Source organism: Larus michahellis, chromosome 5, assembly GCF_964199755.1.
Source record: "Larus michahellis chromosome 5, bLarMic1.1, whole genome shotgun sequence".
NCBI lineage: Eukaryota > Metazoa > Chordata > Aves > Charadriiformes > Laridae > Larus > Larus michahellis.
Window position 1 is genome coordinate 47,353,943 of NC_133900.1, and position 20,915 is coordinate 47,374,857.

General features: G+C 45.7%; 1 protein-coding gene across 3 annotated transcripts in view; it reads right to left on the bottom strand.

The window, feature by feature from the left end:
• SFXN5 (sideroflexin 5) overlaps positions 1-19,639 on the bottom strand; it is a 100,591-nt gene extending 80,952 nt beyond the window's left edge. The window contains exons 1-2 of one of the 3 annotated variants that reach the window (XM_074587169.1): positions 19,480-19,639; positions 7,404-7,472 (exon numbers count right to left, since the gene is read on the bottom strand). In XM_074587169.1, coding sequence (XP_074443270.1) covers positions 7,404-7,472; positions 19,480-19,536 — 126 coding nt within the window. In that variant the 5' untranslated portion in view covers positions 19,537-19,639. Of the gene's footprint in view, positions 1-7,403; positions 7,473-18,986; positions 19,218-19,479 lie in introns of those variants that run through there. The other 2 variants (XM_074587171.1, XM_074587170.1) reach the window with 2 other exon arrangements.
• Between the last annotated feature and the right edge of the window lie 1,276 nt (positions 19,640-20,915).

The window sequence follows — 20,915 nt, forward strand, 5'->3', positions numbered from 1 at the left end:
AATAAAAAATAATATGCAAGTGATAAAGTGAATATGTGAGTCCTTTCCTGGAATGAGCTTGCCTTCTATAGGAGCATAAGTAAGCGCGTCCAGAATACTTCAGTGGATATGGCCAGTCACTGGTCATACTTTTCCACATCTATCCAATATCCCAGCCAGAGAAATGAGTCCTTATTATTTAAGCCAAATCCTCTTGACACTGGCAAAAAGGCAGAGTTATGAATTAGGCTGATATTTTCTGGTGACATAGCACTGGGTGACGTACTGTTCCCCCAGAAGGGCTGAGGATCTCATACAGAATAAAAGCTGACCTTGAGAAATGGGCACAAGGGATGAAATCCAACAGCACAGATGTGTGGCCATGCTCAAAGATCAAATTTCTGCAAGACTCTCGGGGCTCTGTAGCTGGAATGACCAACTACAAGAAAGACCAGTTAAGAGTGTTGGTTGATCACTGGAAAATTATGAAGCACTGCAGGCACGAGAAACAAATAGGATTTTTAGGCTGTTTCAGGCATTTCCAACATGTGAGGAAAAGTAATCACACAAAATCACAAGAGGACTTGAGCCTCTTGAAGTTCTTCTTGATAGCTCCTTGCCCTGTTGGGCCTCATGGTTGTTTAAAAATATCATATTAGGAAAAAGCTATTACCTAGCATGAGTATCAATAAAATAGAATTGTATAATATTGTAGACAGACAGATAATCCAGAGGTGAAAAGCCAGACAGCTGAATGACTAATGACTGCAGATCCAGGGAAGACAATCCTTCTTGCCTCCAAAGCTAGAAAATAACCCAGGAGTGCCAGCACAACATTCTGGAGAGCCATTTGTGCTCATTATTGGTATGTGTTTTTGTCACTGAAATTACCTACACTGTGTGTCTTGCAAATTATCTCCACAGAACAGCGTGTAACTCTGAATGAAAAACTGGAAGTAATAGATGAATGGGTCTGTGTTCTATTTTTTTCTCCTTCTCTTGAGGAAATCTTAGTAGTTACTATAACAACCCTGGCCAGATCCCATCTTGTTTAGTATGGTAACAAACAGAAAACAAAAAAGCCCGATTTTGCTTTTAAAATTGCAGTCTTCATGAATTTCCTCTTTCAGCGCCATGGGGAGAGAGAGGAACTTTCTCAAAGAAAAGAGTCCTAGACCAACGCTGCTGATGGCTCCCAAGGTTGACAAAAGAGCGATACAGAGAGCGAACAAAAGTGTTAAACTTAAGGACCACATTAAGAAGACACCTTTCACATGGCTTGGAGGTGTTCAGGTAGTTTTAACCAATGACCCCAGCCTCAAAATTTCATTAGTGAAAGTACACAGTTGCCTTTTATCCCTTCTAGAAAAGTCAAGCACGCTCTTTTAACCAGAGCCTCCAAAAAATAGGAAGTAACTTCACAGTGTGCAACAACTCCAAATGCCAACCAGCTCCACTCCACGGCTTTTAGCACGATACAGCATTATTATGATAGTCGATAATGTCTAAGATTACACTTCATTTACATTTTAACAGGGAAAAAAGAGGTCTGTCTACAAGGTTGTGCTACTGATTCAATATTTATTGTTGCTTGATTTCTCTACTGCTATCTGTAGGAAGAAGTGTCACTTGAGTTTTTACAGCATCACCTAAAAAAATGCAACCACAGCTTTTACTAGTATGTACAATTTCTTTCATACCCCTTTTCTCATAAAAACTAGAGCACTTCTAGTGGTGGATGATGGGGTCTCAGCTCTCACAACAGGGTGCTAGACAGACCATCTGCACCCGGAGGATGTTCTTACAAACCTAAGCCCAGAAGCAGTGCCAGGGATCTACCATGCTCAGCGACTCAGAAGCACAAACTCCATTCTTGGTGCTCCACCACAGCAGCCTAAGCCACATCCACCTGGGAAACACGACCCAACAACAAGAAATCTTTGGAGAAAGGCTCAATCGTTGCCTCGTGCTGAACACTGCTGGAAAACACCCAGTTTTTGAACTACAGCTCAGTTCACTAAGCCCATGAGAGGTATGCAATGGGCTACCACTGGGTGAGCCTGGGTTTTATGGTTATGGCTCTGCTACTAAACAAGTTGGAGCCTGGGCATGAGCCTGCATCAGCATGATCTGAGGCATAGTTTTGATTCAGACCATCCAGTCCTCCGCCAAGTGATTCCCAGACACAGTTTGGGAGTTACCATGGGCCAGGACAGCTGCCAGGAGGCACCTTTTGTAAAGGAAGAGTGCTCAGCTGCATGGTACAAGCCACATCAGCTGGCTGCATGGCCAGAAACCAGTACCTGACTGAGTTTGGCTGAACTGGCTTAGATTTAACCCATGGGTTTTAGTGCAAAGAGGTAATGTAATCTGTTCTGCCCTGACTCAGGCCAGAGTCATTGACTCAGAAGGTCATTCCCTGGAGTACACTTGCAGGACTACATCAGCAGCGTGTTTCACTCTTTGTCGAAAGCGTTGCTGAAGGTTCACATTATCAAGGGCTTAGTTTGGCATGACAAAAAAAGGGGGAGAAAGAACAACACCAGAGACACCACCAGAACAGTAGCCTGCGCCACACTGAGCTGATGGCTACTTCCAGGAATCCTTCATTGGCGCCCAAGTCCCTTATGGCCATCACTTCAGCATTCTGGCAGGATAGAGCACAACTGTGTCGGGTCCCATACATAACTACAAACATGTATGTGCATCAGACACCTCCTCGGAGCACGTGAGATCTTGTACTGATTTTTCACCTTGTCCTCCTTGCTCAAGGGCACAGTGTTTCTGCCTTGAAGATCTGTGCCTTGTCTTCTGTTGGATCTCAACTGATGCATACGCATGGCTTAGAACTGCCTCCAGAAACCCATATGTGCACATACAGACCGTAATAACAGCCATTATGGTAGTAGCACTACAACATTACTGTTACAGAATCAACAGAAAAAGAGTCAAGTTTTGCGTTCAAGGCTTTTAAGAGAAAATCCACTGATGGGACATGCTTTTTTAAGAGAAAATCCACTGTTCCACGCTGGAACAGTTTGCATCTCACTCTGCTCATACAGGGCTTCTATCGTGGTTTCGAGGCTGTGTCAGCGCAGTGATGATCTGCTGCATGCCTGTGAGTTTCACCAGTTTCAGGTTCAGACTAATGATGACTTAATGGCATGTGATCCAAAGCAAGAGCCTTCTGGCCACCAGCACCACAAATTTGATGTGGGATACAGAAATCCAGCTGTGCTCTGCCATCAGCAACTCAACAGTTTCCGATTTTGTCTCACTACTCTACGGATGATACATACGGCAGACTTGACTCCAGCTGGCCCTATTGTATTGGATCTGCAGTGACAGACAACAGGAGCCAGAAACTTTTTGTTCAAGTAGAGCCAGCAGATGTGACACTGAATAAACACAGACAGTCAATCTGCTGAGTAAGAAGGTATCGTTCATATAAATAACATACATCTAATCCTGCTTCCATTTTAAACCCAAATATGGGAATGCAAGATGCTCAGCGCTCTGTAGATTTATGCTTTGAACAATGAGATAAAGGAAAAGCAGATAACACACAGCCCCTCTGAGCTCAGTTTAATTCTTATTTCACTTTTGCTTTGAATTATTTTCAGATCCACCGCTTTCTCCATGAAGAGCTTCCCACAGAGCGTTAACAGTCTGTCCAGGCTAATGTCAGATGGGATAAGTTAGCCTTATAAAAATATCTGCTGGTCCCTACTGCTTCTCCCAATGGACCTTAATTACAGAGCAATTAAAAGTATTATTCCAATCATTTTAACCTCACACATTTTGAAAACAGGCATTACACTCACTGAGACGTTTCTCATGGTCTCAGCGACAGGACTTGTCGGGCTTGACCTCTGAAATGACACATTTCCTGCTTACTGGAAAAGTTTGCAAATTTGCAGCTGCCAAAAAAAATTATTTCATTATAAGGCCAGTAATTATATGAATTAGCACAGATGAAAACCTGCTCTTAGAGGTTACATGCAATATTGACACAAGGTCAGTGCCTTGTTTCAATACCTTATGCACTCAGAAAGAAAGTAAAATTGGTAGGGAAGTTTGATACAGATAATTATTCTACCAGAACCCACTAAAGATAAAACTGGAGCAACTGGCTTCCAACTACCCCGACACGTGCCTTAGGCAAGCATGTGCTTTCTTTTTGAGAGATCACAGACTGCAAAGTATGGCTACAACATAATCCAGTACTCAGTACACATCCCTTGAGGATTAATGCTTAAGAACCTCTAAAAGACAAGGAAGTTTTTAATTATGTTGAGAATTTGCTTTATTGAAAAAAATAAATGAGTAAGAGAGGACTGTCACTGAGACTAATTATACTTGATATCACTGTGCTTGGTTTCCCCCACTCAGAGGGATCACTTCATCCTTCCTCAAAACACAACCACCAGTAGGATGCAATGATGTAACACACAGGAATTAAAAAAAAAAAAAAGGATGTAGAAAAAAAAAATATTACATTTTCCATGCGATTAACCTCCATTCTCATTAGAGACTCATTTATCTACTTTTTTTTTTTTCATTTGCTAGAGACCTCCTCCAAGACAAACAGCAATTTATTTGTTCCCCGAGAACCCCAGGCCTGAAGGATGCAGCCATCTGTCAGCGGGAAGGAGCTCTCCGTAAACGGCTGCTTTCTCATCGAACCCTTTCTAGATCTTGATTTGCCACCTAAATTATCAAATGAAACCAAACAGCCTTTAGTTACATGTATATACGAAGTATTTTAAAGCTCAATATCAGACACATAGAGCACAGCAAGTAGGTAAATCAACAAAGCAGCTTTTGTGCTCTGAGAAGCAATGGAGATGACAAACAAGATAATTGCCCTCAAGGGTAGAAGAGATCCAGCTCTTTAGAGAGTAAAAGAAATTCACAAAGGAGGGAAAAAGTGAACCTTTCAGGAACCTAAAATAGCTGTTCTGCAACCAGAACTGCTTGCTGCTGGAGGTACCAAAATGGATAAACGGAATTACAGGTTTTGGGTACACAGCGGAACCAGACTGAATTATAGTGCTCAACTTAAATTGTTTCATTATACTACCATAACCATAGTGTGAAAGTGCTTGCCCCATCCCAAATGTGAACACAGTGCACTCTCTTTAAATCTGTTTTGTAACTGCAAAAAGTAGAATCACTAACTCAAATTCACTCATATCCCCCCACTTTGGAGATATGCAAGAAGTAAGTTTGAGAAGTCTGTCTTTGTTCTGTATTAATGCCACTGTAAAACCCAATAGTTCGGTCTTGCATTACGCACAGTGGGTCACCCAGCTTAAAAAAAACAAACTACATATATACACACGCTATAGGCTTCAATGGAGATTTGAGAAAGGTGAGGATTATTATTAGAACATGGAAACTTTCCAAAGGAAGAGAAATTTCAAATAAACAGAACTGGATGGATCCACCCAACAGAATTTTTCTCCAAAAAGAGGAAAACAAAACAAGCTGAGACATAACAAAATCCACCCAAAAGATGAGCAGATTCACCTGTTTCTTTTGTCCTACCAGAAGTTCTCTTCCAAGTGACCTCAACTCAGGACCTCCTGGTCCAGCTGCCTGGAGCCCAGGACCTGTGTTTATCTTCAAATATCCCGAGCAAATCCTGTCCCAGACATCATGCCCCAGAGCAGTAGGCTGGAAAGCACACACTTATTGAAATCTACCAAATATCAACTCTGCAAAACTTTCTACTGCAAATTAGTCTGGTGTTTCAGTGCCTGTCTGGATCCATGTATTTCTGAGCCTCAGTTTCCTCACCATCCTCAGGCTTTTAATTAGCATTCCCAGTGCATGACAAAAACGGGCAAAGACAGTCTCCCTTCTCCAACTTCCCATTCTCTTTTGCATGCAAAGCATCTTCTCCTTCCCTCCAAAAATTATCATTAGGTACTAGAAGGCCCTTTGCATCCATTTATGAATTTCAGAATCAAAATTATGAAAATATATAAAGAGATCTCACAAGCCACGTATCACAGTCTCTGCATCACCACAACTGCACACCAGAAGATTCCCCACACTGTCAAACACACTCCAATGCGCATTGTGTTGCACTTAACACTAAATCTCTGCTAAGGTAAGAGCAGCACCAAGCCTTTAATGGGCACTATTGTTTTTATTCCCGCATACGTGCTTACATCCTCTTTAAACGGCAGCTTTAGCATCTGCAAAGTGCATTGTATGCTCAGGTAATATTGTGATTTTCATTCCCTTTTATCATGACAGAATGATGGCTAACAATCTCTTTGGAATTGTGACGTTCTTTTGCTAGCAGGTTACATCTCCAGCTACATAAGCTCCACAGCAAGGTTGGTGGCTTTTGAAAATTATCTCAAACTTGATGTGACCCTGTGCTTTTACAAGGGAAAGTATAATCTTCAGTGTGATGGCGTAAGAGCAGCTGCTTTATTTTCTGCAGTTCTCTTGGGCACACATACAAAAGGTACTCAAAATGAATGACATGATACATCTCAGCCTATGTGTTTGAAAAAAGCTAGTTGATTTAGAAGGAAAAGATTATTTAAAGTTGTGTTGGGACTTTTTTTTCCCCCTGACATCACAGTGTGCAAGGAACCGGACTCAGCTCACCACTAGCTACAGTGAGCAGTTCAGCTCCCTGTGTTTTCAGAATTGTTTGCACATATATTGTCATCTTGCGCTACTCCACCTTAAAAAAAAATTAAAAACGTCAAAGAAAAAAGAAAAAGGAAAAGGCAGCTGCCCTTCACTGAAAGCAAAATCTTAAGTTTGCCGGCCAACAGGCAGAATTAAAGATCAACAGTAGAAATATTTCTTCTAAAGGATTCCCCACAACTGTTAGCTCAGTATTTTATGAAACAGGGAAATGTAGTAATGCCAGGCAACACTAAATGGAACATAAAAGGGCCAGAAACCCAAAAGTCTGTTACAAACAGGGTAATAACTAAGGAAAAACTATAACACCTTGCTCAGAGAAGGTCTTCTTGAGTGCAGCCACTGAAAAACTGCAGTGCGAGCCCACCCAGCTCATACTGCAGCTCATCGCCTCCATAAAGCATTAATATTCGCTCTCTTATCTACTCACCCACATTATTTTTTTTCTTGCAGGAGTTTTCCTTCTGAGAAGGCGGCATCACTGGCAAGCTTGACTGAAACCAGTTCAGGGTCTCACCAATTACTAGAGGGAGATGCAAGACTGACAGGTGTGGATTCACTGATGTCTAATAACGAGCAAGTTTCTGCTACGGATTTAACAAAGCTCAGTTGGGCAATCAATCAACTGTGAGACACAAATCCACTGGAAACCTGGCTTCGTTACTTCTGCTGTTCACAGAAAAAATTGTTTTTAATCCAAACCTGTCTAATAAACATTACTTTCCGAAAACAAGGCGCGTATACATTACCTCAGTAACAAAGAGAGTGCGCGGATCAATGATGTCCAAGAAGTGTCTGAATCTGCCATAAAATGAAGTCTGGAAGACAGGAAAAAAAACCAAAATGTGTTCAGTTAGAAGTTGCCTTTCACCTGCTGCAGAGAAAGGTTTTATTTCCTCTGCAGAACTAAGTATCAACTAAAAAGAAATAATATAGAAGCTTTTCACTGGTAATTTGTGATTGAAAGTCTGAAAGGACCCTGCTAACAGCAGCATTGCTATTAACAGGATACCAATATAGATGCTTTAATAAAGGGATACTATGAAACTGCTAAAATATCCTTTACTTTTTGCCAAAAAAAACATATTGCTTGCTTAACCCTACCTATGGGACTCCTGGGAGATGTCTCAGGCCACAAAAACCTAACAGTGTCGCGACAGACCTCCCACACTGAGCGATGCTGTCAAAGGAATTCCCACCCTGCAATATCTTTAACACCGTCCCTCTGTTGCTCATCCTCATTCCCACTAGCACCCATCTCGTGGGACCAGCAGCACCACAGGGTCCCTGACTTGGGGGAGAGACTAGTGTGAAGAAACTCCTGGACCCCTACACTGCTGGAGAAGAAGGTATGTAAATTGTATTTTCAAATGCTCTAAAAAGAGTTTAAAGGCTCAACAAGGGATCAGATAGTTTTCTCCTTGATGGGAAGAATGAGAAAGGGAAAAGATAAGACTAAGCACAAACCCAGTTTTATGTCTTACATTTACTGCAGAATTGTCCAGGCACTAAACTAGGGCTGGGTTTCGTCATGCCAGTCCCTACACAATCACAGAGCAGAAGATGGACTGTGAACCTTAACATACGTAAAAGAAACTGTAACTTTATGGTTTGGGCTTGTTCTTAGTTGCACATTTGGAAAAATCCAATCTAGATGTGCACTCATAGGCATAATGCTGTGCAAAAGCTGGTGAAGATGCCTTCATTGGGAGCAGTAAAAGTGTGTGAAGGACCAGAAAGGGATCCAGAGAGCCGGGAACAGAGTCTGAAAAAGGGGAAGGTGCCTGTGAAATAGGCTGGAAAGATCATGGGCAGCTCCAAAGGAAAGGAGAGCTGTTTTGACTCAGTATTTAGGGGAGAAAAAAAAAAAAGAAAAAAAAAAGAATTTAGGCAAGCTCAAGGCACCGGACCATGAAATATTGGTATATTAGGAGCACTCAGGATACACGTACATCATCACTCAAACATCAGCCTGCATTCTTTTATGAGGATGCAGATGTAGGCCGAGTGCCAGAGCTGCCTTAGTGCAACCTAAATTACTATGTGGACATTGGCAAGGCCAAATGGACATGGGGCAGCCTGATCCAGCGGCTGCTTTCTCCCAGGGCTTCTCCCCTGCAGAATTTGTACCAGGAATTTGCAGCCCATCACGGATGCAGAAAGGACACAGGTCACGGACCTCCAGGTGCTCTTGACTGTTGGGACCCCTTTACCCTGGGTGCTCTGCAGCCACTTGCAGGCAAATCTTTTGTTGCGTTTGTAATGCAAAAGCGTGCTATAAATAAAGGACTGGAATACGGATAAAGCAGCGAGAATGGCATTTAATCACAGCCTGGCATAATTTTATGAAACATGCTGGTTCTTCTCTGCTGAATCCATAGAGCACAGAGAAATACCAATAATACTGCCTACTTATTCAGGCAGAAATCCCTCTCTAATGGCAGTTTCCAGCAACACTGCTGTCCACCACCTCACGTTGCAACACCCCGTTCTCAGCTGCTTACAAGACTCTCTGCTGTTATTTTTCCATGTTCTGCACTAAAAAAAGAAAAACCCACAACTAAACAAAATAGCTTCACATAACTTCAGAAAAAGAGCCCAGTGGTTTTTAATTAGCATTGATTTAATTAACACTAATTCTGGTACTTTCTGGCTTTTGCGAGCTTGACATTTTGCTGCCTTACTTTTATTTTCAACATAAAGATCTCTGCAGATGCCACTGTCCTCCACATCACTACTGCCCGATGCTTGCCAGTGGCGCAGGGAGTGACATGACTAACACATGACTCACTTGGTCCCTCGTCACGTTATCCTAAGCGCTCCCACGTACCACCATCCCTCTCCCACTGCCCATCCTTCTGCACTCGCTCAACGCCAAACAGCAGTTAAGAGAATTCAGAGCAGTTGTAAGTACATGGTTTAAACAAGAACAGAAGGGGAGGATTTTTAAATTTAAGTGGCCTCGACTTCTCCACTGCCTTTATTGTGGTGATATGCATTTCACAGTGAGAAAAACAATATTAAATAGAACATCAGTATTTTACACCCACTTTACATAGGTACAAATGACAGTACAAAGCACAAGGAGGAGGGAATGAGACCATAAGTTAAAATTTGCATGTTGTACATGTTATTTTAGAAGTACAGATTTAAATTTGCAAAGCTGCAGAGGCTCTCAGGAAGCCAGTCTCATAGCCCAGGGTCATTGTTTGGCTCAAATACAGTGCTGGTCTCCTGCTCTGATCCTTGCCTGGTGCAACCTCAGCGACACCCAGCCAAGGACACGATTCAGCAGCTCAAACCCATCCTGCTGCAATCCCGTTCCCACACCCACTCCTCCTCTCCTGCCCTGTGCCAGCACTGACACTCACCCAATGCTGCAACCGTCTGATCGGGGAGCTAAGAGTGCCAAAAGCCTAAACCTTAAATGAGGGTTTAATTTTCAGGTGGTGGTGTTGCCTGAACCTGTTTCTTCTGTGGTCAGACAAGCCCCAAGGCAAGGGCCGGACCATTCGCGTGGGGTCAGGACAACAGCCCTGACTCAGGCTCCCATGGAACTGCACAGTAAGGTCCAGAGCAAAAAAATAAAAATAAAAAAAGCCAATTCTACCATGCAGAGCTGCTGACCATTCTTTCAAATGCTTATGGCCAACATTCCGATCTTTAGGGACAAATATACATGAAACCAACCAGAAATGCTGCAACCTAGTACGGGAAGAAGTGGTTTTTCAGCCTCATGAAACTTAAAAGATCTGTATGAAAAAGTCTTGGGGCTTTCTGAAGGCTTTCTCCAAGAAACAAAATTGCTTAAAATAATTCTGAATATACGGGCTAGGCTAGGAAGCAAACACGGAGACAAGCAGCTGGCACAGTGCTATGGGCTTGCTAGGAGATGACGGCCAGAGCATCCGTTTCTCAGATACCATAAGGCACTTCATGGTGCAAGATCACCTAGGGCCAACTGCTTGTCTGCCAGCAGAGAGGACTATTTCGGTGCTTGCTTCTTTCATCCCCTCTTCAAAAAAAAAAAAAAAAAAAAATTACCCTCTTGCTACTGTTACGCCAAAGAAAGGACAATGGGAACGCACATGTACTTCTTCGCCAGGCTGAAACACAAGGCAGAAGCCAGTTCTCAAGAATATCTCTGACCATCAGGGATGCACAAAGAGGCCAGGCAGGAAGACCTGAGCTTGAGTCCATCCTCTCTGCTCTAAAGCAGGCAGCAAGACCCAACTCATCGGCCGTGGTTTCCAATTTCTTTTTGCATTACCATGAGTAAAATGCAATTACATAAACATGCTTTTTCCTGTTGCTCTTATGAGGCACCTGGAAGTGAAAAAACACTCTTAAAAGTCTTCCACAAAGAGGATTCTGGTGCTCAACCACCAACTAATCTTTCCAGCAGAAGGGCTATTGCCACCCTGAGGCTCAATCTCTGTCACGGCCTGGCTGCTTTCTTTCCCAGATTCCAAGAAACAGGAATAGACGCAGTCCCATGGCAGTGAGTTATACTTTAACACTTCCTGATCAGCTCACAGGGCAGCTCAACATCGCTCATCACCACAGCAGGACAACGCAGCAGAAGACAAGCCATTAACAAACTTCTCGCTCTGCTGCTTCGAGTCCAAGTTTCTTCAAACGAGGCAACTGCATTAAACCTCACTCACTCCCACATCCAGGCCAAGATTTTTAAAAGAGCAGCTCTGTTAATCAAGCAACTGGAAAAAAAAATAGATTCTAATTGGTAAAGAAGCACTTTCCCCATCCCGCTTCTCCCCTTCATGCGCATGCAAGCTGGGCTCGCTTGCAATCAACGAACCCAGGGGAAAAGAAGCAAATAAAGCTCAGCCTTGGACAGAGGAGAGCAACATCAAAGAGAGATGAGTGGCAGAGTGGGATGGGTGGAAGTCCCCGGTTCTAAACCTAAAATATCTCAGTCAATTCATGGTGCTGTGCCTTGTTTCGAGAAAAAAAAAACCAGACCAAAAAAGTAGAGGAGTATAAGTTTGAACAAGTTTTGTTTTTTTTTTTTTTTTTTTTTTTAAACTCTGATGAATGAGAACCTCATTTTTCCACAACAAAAGCGCTCTTTCTGTGGTCTCTCTGAGAACCATATAAAATGGAACCAAATTCAAACCAAGACCAAAGTTGTCTTCTTGAGGGTGCATCCAAATACCATCACTGCCTGTTTCACTGCTCAGCCCTCCTAAGCAGCAGTGTATTTACGACAATTGTACAGCCCCTGAGCACAAAATATCTGTTGTTTTTACTGCTGTCCAGCCATGAGATTTTACAGTTTTCCTTTTCAGATCAGTATGGAAAGCCGCTTCACTGCCACTCAATGATGGTTGCCTTTCCGTCATCCAGGTCAGTTCCTGCTTCCCAGGTTTAGTCTCCTGACTAGAAGCCATCAGAATTTTTTTTTAATTAGAAAGTGGTATTTGTTTTCACCGAGGTGCATGCAAAACAAAAGGGGAAAAAACCCCAAATCCTAATAATTCAGCAATTTAGAGGCAAATTAAATCAGATCCAACTGTTGCACCTTAACTGCAACTCAAGACGCCTTCGTGAACATAACCACAAGACCGAACTCACAGAACAGATCAGGATTTTGCTCTTCAATCACAAGTCAAATACTTTCCTGCAAATACCAAGTTTCTACAGGGTAAGTAGGAAATCAATAGCCAAAACGCAACAGACTGTTTTGCAGACTGACCACAAACAAGAAGCCTTCAAAAGGGACTTCTTTGGCTCTAACGAACTAAAAAAATTGGTTCCCGCAGAGTTGTCTCAACCCAGAGACCCCCTGAACACATTTACTTTCATTTACATACTGATATTTTTCACTCCTCGCTTGCACTCAGACTTCACTGAGCACTGCTGTGTTTTGTGTGACGGGAGTATCGCGTTTAACTGTGAATAAGAGTGAAGGAAAATAAATAAATAAAATCATAACAAAATTATTTCATCTTAAAATACATTCAACTTCCAAATTATTTTCCAACTCCAAATGAATCCATTGCACATTACTGGTTGCCTTTGCTGCACTCCACAGTACCAGGTAAAGAAAACCAAGTGATCGAGCAGGCACTGACTTGACCTTCTCGGTTTTCTTACAGGACCTTTTGGCTCTGCTAAGACGAAAGGAGTAGCCCCTATGAAGAAGCTAATTTAAAACCATTGGAAGAAACAAATTCAGAAACATGTTACAGAGACATTTTTCTTATTCCTTTCTCTTTATTATCAAAAAAAGCTATTTAAAATTTGGTGTTGATCTAGATCAGACCAGACACTGCCACATCATAACAGGTTTTCTACAGCAAAGAGACGCCTCATTGAAATCCTCAGCCTCAGGAAACAAGAGGCTGACCTCAGGAGAAGCAGAATATTGCAGTTTCTAGTTTTTATGCTTTTCTTCTGTAACTGCTTGAAGTTCTGCCATTGCTAACAAGCATTTACTTCCCTGGGCTATGACTGCTTTCTTTTTAAGCTGTTAGAAGGCTTTAGGATACACAAAGCAGCCAGTGCTCTTGGATGTAACAGAATCATCTCAGCAAAATGATGCTAAAGCAAACTTATGGGGTGCAGGACAAGCAGGGAAAGACCAGGCATTGTAGCAAGTACTTCCCCATGGTCCACATTGCAAATCCTTATACTTAGATAACCACTTTCTGAAGGTTGTCAGCAACGGAGCACTGTTATTGCTGCAACTCAGACAGCCAAGGCACTGCTCAGCCCTTCTCCCACCAGCTACTGCCTTGTCCCAGGCCCTGTCAAACACATGCTCATTCATTACCACAAATTCTAAGAAGAGGGAGTTTGACTTTATTTGCCTTTTAAATGCCATTTCATTACTAAAACAGTGTTATTCCCTGTTCCAGCGTGTCTTTTGCTGTACATCATACACAAACTGCTTTCTTTTCCCATACCCTCTCTCTGACCCTTTCTCCTCCATCCTTTCTCCACCATTCCATGCCCGTTATCGCCTAGAAAGGGAAAAGAAAGGTATTCCTGCCTCCCTCCAAGGTTTCAACTGGACATACCAAGTTTGCATCCCTCCAGCAAACCAAGAGTTGTTAGGACAAGGGAACGGGATGAGAGGACCAAGGCCTGGGGCACAGGAACAGCCAGGCACCAGCACAGTGGCAGCCCTATGGCACACTGCAGTCAAGCAAACCCAGATTTAAGTGAGGATTCAGGATGGTTCCTTTTTAACAACAGGATCGTTTCCAGCTCTGACTGTCATGCAAGGGATGGAGCTTGCAGGACGCCCATAAGTTTGACCTTCAGCTCCTAAATATCCATCCGTGGTCTTTTTTGCCATTTTATTCCAGTAACATCTGTTGTAGTAAACAGTTATCTGGGAAAAAAACTGAATAACACAAATTTCCTGTGATTAATCGTGGCTATTTTGGGACCAGTTCTCACCAGCCTGCAAGCAAGATGAAGTTCTGCAAAGTGGCTGGGAATATTAATTCCCTTACATGGCACAGCAGTTCATAGGGACCACAGGAGTACATTACAGATCCAGCTCATTTAAGTGGCTGTGCTGCGGGCCATGCAAGATCCATCTGACTCTGAGATAAGAACTAGAAGGAAAACTACTCCTTACAGGCTCCAGAAACTTGAAGAAGGGCAGCGAGAGATGGGTAAGTGACTATGAACAAGAACTTGTTTATCACCTTGAAGAGGGCGAGTATTCCTCAAAATTGTATCCTGGGCAGTCCTGGGAAGAACAGGAGATATGCACAACTTTACCAATTTAATTACAGTGTGATTTTAAAAGGGATTTAATTAAGCCAGAGAAAAAGACATGCGGACTTGGGGTTTTTTTTTCAAGCTATAAAAAAAAAATACAGGCTAACATCAGCTTTAAATTAATTAGGAAGAGATTTAAGCTAAACCAAACAAAATTAAGAAAATTCAAGCCATTGAGCAGCGGGACTCTGGCAAGGTACAGCCAGACACCAGAGCCGTGTAACTGCATGCACACTTGCAGTCCAGCCCATTACAAATTACAGACTCCCAGCCCTTCAATATTTTCAATTTGACTTTACAAGTCAAGAGTGTGTATAGGAATAGCTCCTGCTTCTCGGTAACTTCGGTTACCTGCAGTGACAGGTTTTCTCATGAACACAGATGGGACATGACATGGAAACCTTTCACGGGCATTACGTGGAGTAGTATGGGTTTATATCTTGCAGCACAAGACACAAACAATCAAACTCCCTGTTTAAAATCCAGTCCTGGCTGATAGAGATGTAAAGAAGCCAACGGATGGCTTTTTTGGCAGGTTCTGTGAAGTTAACAGATAAACATCAAACTCAAAGGTGTCTGTATTCCCGCTTCTCCTCTGCAATTCATCTTAAAGCATGTGTTTGCAGGGCCCAATAGATTGCACAGGATAAACAGGATCAGCCCATCTTCAGGGCTGAGAAAGCCACCTTTGGCGACAGCAAACACCATTTAGCATATGCCAACCTTATCTCAAGCAGCTTGAACACGGTGGGCTGGACCTGCACATACACAAGAATTAAAGCAGTTATGAACCAACCTTAAACATCCTTCTGCAGCCTTTTAAGAAAATCCCTTCTCTATAATGAGGGCCTTTTAGAAGGAATGAGTTTCATTCACTTTAAAAAAAGTGGAAAATAAATTACACTGAGCAGCACAAGGAGAAACTTCTGTGTTAACGTTACAATACAGCTCTGGTTCCTCCCACTGCCTGGACCAGGGCTTTCAGCAATTACAGTATGCAATCTGCAAGCCATTGAGCTCTTGAGAGGCATATCTAACCAAGAGCATCTTTATCTGTGCGTTATTGCAAGCGTTATCCTGGACATAGGAGGCACGTGGTTTTGCTAAGGTGGGTAATAAACTCTGGTTATGCTTTAAACTTACCAGATTAAAGTATACAAAGAGCAGGAAATAACGATTTTTAGCATAAGACACTTCTGAGTTCCAACATTTAAAATATCTGCAAGGTCAAGCTCTGACAACAGCACATCTCTAATGACGCTGTTAATATCGCAGTCATAGAAATGGCATGTTTGGCCAACAGAATAAAACATCCTAAGTACATCATTTACTCCATGACTGTATGTACACACTGAGCTGTTCAAGGAATAAAAAATGTTTACGGTTCTGATTTGGGTTTATTCCCTTTTATTTCCCTCTCTTTCCCCTGAAGGATCTAAGATCTCTACCTCTTTTTTTTTTTTTTTTAAATTCTTTCCTTCTTAGCAAAGAGGACAAGGCATGATCACGAGTTCTGCTTGTTGAGATGGCCACCCTGGACTTAAGTTGGGAAGCAAGTCAGCTCACCTTTTGTTCAGTTTCTCCTGTGCTTGCAGTCCTCCTGCACTAGCCGAGACAACCTTGTGTTACTTTTTAGAGGGCTGACCCCAATAAAAACACCAGAGTTTAACTGGCACTGTCTTCCTCCAGCAGTTAACACCCCTAGTTAGCAATCAGCTGCACGCACACCTTTAGACCCTCGCTGGAAACACTTCCTCAGCTTTTCTGATACAAAAAAAGAAAAGAAAAAAAGAAAAAAAAAAGAGCAGCATTTATTTTGCCGAGGGTAAATGTCTAGACTACAGACAGAGACTCCAGAGCACCGGGAACACGCATTTAGTGCTTTGGCTTTAAAAGAGGGAGCACTTAGAAAATCCTTTTAAAACACAACAAAACAAAACAAACCAAACACAGGAGTATGCCTAACAAATTAGAACTACTCGTCAGAAAATTCTTATCTCAGAAAGTTCTTATCATACATTCTCAAGCCTAATGTCCTCGTTTCTTCTTTTACCTAAAAATATCCCGCTTCCATTGGGAGGCAGAGCCTCTTTCCATCACAGAAAGAAAAAAAAAAAAAAAAAGGTGACTCGACAGAACTCCACTTGCCCAAAGATCAAGAAAAACAAGTGAACTGCACAATAAGGGAGGGGAAAAGGAGAATTTAATAATCTCCAGAGGCAGTGCTAGGGATGGACGTCTCCTGCCTGTCGTCCTAAATTCTGCTCAGCCACTTTCCTGAGGCTCTGTGTCACAGCAGGGGGAAGGAAGCTACTGTGTCTCCTCTGAACCAAATCCCCAGGCAGCCGAGTTTGCTCTCCAAGGTTTTTGTTCCTAACACACAACTTTTCCTTGTTTTCCCCCACAGGGACAAAGATGCTTAGCACAGCTCCTTGCATCTCTCCCAGCCCCAGTTTTAGTCAACTCTCCACTTAAATAGCTCCAGACCTGCTCCCAGCCAGCGTTTCAGAGGAAAAGTAAATGCTGTCATCACACAGGGCTACGTCTAGAATTTAAATAACCACGCCAAGCGTCACTAATCCTTTCCAAACAAATAAGGCATCCTTTGTCAGCTGAACCACTAAAGCCCAGATCTTATAAACAGATAAAACCCTGCAACAGGCCACCAAAAGAACAGGAAAGGCAGAGAGCTGCAGGGAAACACACTGAACAGCCGATAGAAAAGGACTGTGGTGTTTGAGGTCCGCCAATCCCTTGGGGTCATGTAGGCATTCCTCCCCAGCACTGGAGACTGAAGTTTGGTAGCAAACACCAAGGTCAAGACAGGGGAAATAAGTGACCATAACTGACTGACCCAGAGATGAAGGACCTCGGCTCTGCCAGGTTGTGTGATGGGGGCGGGCACATGGCTGCAGCGCTGATGGGGCAGGTGCCACATCCCAACCAGAGCAGGATCCAGCCGGGTGGCCCTTGGCCCTGGCAATACTTGAGTCTCTCTTGCTCTGTGACCCCACAATGCTGCCGCATCCCAGACTGGGCTGTCCAGCAGCTGCGCTTCATACATGGGCAGATGAAGCAGGAGAAAACAGGGGAGTGCAGGGCGAGAGCTGGCAGGACACTGGCACCACAACCCATCCTACGGCTCCTGCAGGACCTCCATTTTACAGGAAAGGAATAAAACCACCAAAGAAGAGAAGGGGAATGATTTCCAATAGTTGGTGTGGCCCTCCGGCAAAGCACCCCTGAAGCATCTAGTCCCAAGGGCGCTTTTGCTGATGGGCAACCTTCACCCTAGATCTGGACCATGGTAGAAACGCACTCGGCTCATCTCCCAGGAGTGGCAGCGAGGAGAGAGGACATCTCGGCTCAAACACGCACGCAATCATTAACATCCTGCCATACCCCTCGAAACATTTTCTAAATGTTGCTACAAGTGACAGTCGCTCCTTAATGAACAGAACGCACCGATTCTGTGCCTGACTCACTGCCAAGTGTGCCTCGAATCATCTGTGGTGTCTAGGAGGGAGTAGCGTCTCCTCCTCCTCCTCCTCTCCTTATTAAAAAGCTTCGTCTCCCCAGCCTGAGCATCCCTCAGATCACGCAGACGAGCAGGCTCCCCGCATGGGGAAGTCACCCCTTCCTTGCTGCTACAGGTCTACCACTCTGAGGAGGTCTCCCTCCTGAACATGACCTCCCGAACAGGGACAAGGCAGTGAGCGGAAAAGGCACGTAGATCCACCACCCAGGAGCTGCCCCCACCATAGGAAATCAGCAACCGGATTTCTCAGCAACCCAAACGGGCGCCTTTGGTCAAGCTAAGCTCTGTGAACTGTAATTAGCAAGTCAGATGGTTGGCAAATAATGGTGTGGATGGTGGGAAGAGAGTCTCCTTGGAGATTGCCCCAGTAGTGGGGGGGGAACACACACCTATTAACAAGCAGACTCCAGCTACTCATTCTTGATTTGGTAATTGCAATGGCTCATTCCTTTCCAGAGGGGTCTTACCCAGCTCAAGAGCGACTGAAGTAGGTTTTATGAACTTTGGCAGACGTATTGGAAGCCTGACGTGGCTCTACAAGAAGGAAGCATGGCCTTTGTCAGCCGCACCATGGCAGTGGCCCCGCCAGCAGCTTAAGAATGGAGGCTGTGGACGGCGGCAGCAGGGGTGAGCTGCTCGGACCTGCTCTCCTCACCCGGGGACAGCTGCCGTGGGCTACAGCCCTTCCTCGCCACTCCCTGTCATCGGGTACCACGGATGGGGTGGCTCTGTTGCGCGGGTGCCGCTTTCCTCACCTCACGCCTCGTCCCAAACCACGTTTCCTCAGCGGCCACCTCAGGCACCCCACACGACGCCATTCTGGGCCCCATCGGCCCCTGCCCTGCCACCGCCCTGACCCCACGGAGGCAGCTGAGCAGCCAGGTGAGCCCGCAGCACGGACAGCCCATTGCGTGGCAGTTGAAGCGCCCACTCCAGAGCGGCCCTGGTTCCCACACCCACCCACATCCCTCAGGAACCGCTCCCACCTCTGGGCCCAGCGCTGCAGGCCCTGCACCCTCCCGGGGCAGCTCCTCACCTCCCTGCAACCTTGGGCTCGCCGCCACCCCCGCTGGGGCAGGGCCAACCCTCATACCAACGGGGAGAGTGGGAAACGACGAGGCCGCGCCGTGCCCTGGCACTCGGGACCCCCGCCCAACCCCGCTGCCCTCAACGGCGGCTGCGGGGCTCGAACCTGGAGTTTTGGGGCTCCGCGCTCCCGCCCCGAGCCACAGGGGCACGGCGGGACGCGCCAATCGCCGCCCGCCGCGGGAGCCGCCGCGGGGCGGGGGGGCGGTGGCTCTGAGTGACAGCGCCGCGGCCCAACGGCAGGGGGGGACCTGCACCGCGCACCAATCATCGCGCCGCCAGGAGGGAGGGGGACGGGGAGAGAGGAGAGGAGCGGGGGTCTCTCCTCACGGCGGGGGGTGGGGGAACGGCGCCGCGCCGGGGGGGGCAGCTCCCGCCGCCGATCCCTACCCCTGTCCCCCCCCTCCTCCCGCCGCCCCCCCGCCCGGTGGCGGTGGCGGTACCTGCTGGAAGCGGGGCTTCCCCAGCTGGAACGGGGGATAGTCCGCCGGCGCCGCCATCCCCTTCGCGCGCCGCAAAAGCGCCACTTTAAACAGCCTCCCCCTGCTGCCGGCGCCGGGCCCCGCCCCCGGCGCCACTACCCCCTCTGATTGGCCGCGGCCCACCCGCAGCTCCCCCGCGCTGTACGCCGGGAGATGTAGTCCACCGCCCGGCCGCCCCGCCCCTGGCAGCCAATGGGAGGGGGCGGTGGCGCGGAGGCGCGGGGCAGGATGGGAAATGGAGTCCGCGGCGGGGCACGACGGGAAATGTGGTTTGGCGGGAAAGCTGAGGGGGAGCCTCGGGAGGGAGCCGGGGTCAGCGGGGAGAGGCGGCTCTCTCGGGTCCCGGGAGGGTGTGCGAGGTGACCCCGCCCGGCCCGGGCCTTGGGATGGCTCCCCCTGCCCGGGCTGGGCCCCAGGATGCCTCTCCCTGCCCAGGCTGCTGCCATGGCTGTGCCTCTGAGGGGAGAGCAAGGCCCAGAGGGTGCAGCCCAAGTTTTGGTGAGCACAAGGCCTCCCTCCTGCTCCTGCACAGAGTAGGTCCTGCGTGGTGTCAGGGCTCTGTGAGGGCTGCGCACGGCGTCTGGGAGTCTCTCTCTGCCTCTGTTGCCGTTTCTCCTTGCTTGTTCCCCTTTTTGTGAAGTAACGGTTTAATTTAGCAACTTGGCAGCGGTTGTCTGAGGCAACCAGCTGCGCCCGGGTGACAGAGCTCTGTTCCTCCCACCTAAAAGCATGTACACCTCATGGCACACATTTACTGACCACCTCATGAGGGGCTCACTCCAAAGCGTTCTTCCTTTTTTGAAAACAAAACGCCATTTTCTCAGTGACACCGACACAGCAGGCAGAATATATGTGGTGATAAGAGGATGCATGGGAACATGATGTGGACAGCAGGCGTTTGCCTTAATTTTGAAATTGAGCAAATAATAACACATAGAAAGGTGAAAGCCCAAAAGCTTCTGAAAAAAAACCCCTCACATTTCATAATTTCTTTGTGGGAATGCATATTCTTACTTGATGGGAGCCTAACAATTGCTACTGACCTTTAAAATACGTGATTAAAAATAAAGAATAGGAACCCTGGAAATAATAAGTTTACTTTGATGCAGACTTATTTGTCTGCTTCCTCAGTGTTGCGATTTGTGGAGATAAAGGCAAGGTTGTGCAGGGCTGGGGGCAGCAGGGGTGCGTACTGAGCGATCTCCAGAATCCTCCTCCTGAGATTAGTGGAATAAGAAGTGCCTGGCCCTTCAAATGCCGGTGAAATTGTTTGGAGGATTAGGATCAATTCTCTGAGGAAGAGCAAAGGGCCAGCAAATAGACTGGAGATGGGGATGAAGCAGGGAACACAGTAAGGGTATAAGAGGAAGGCTTGCCACAGCAGAAGTAAAGGCAAC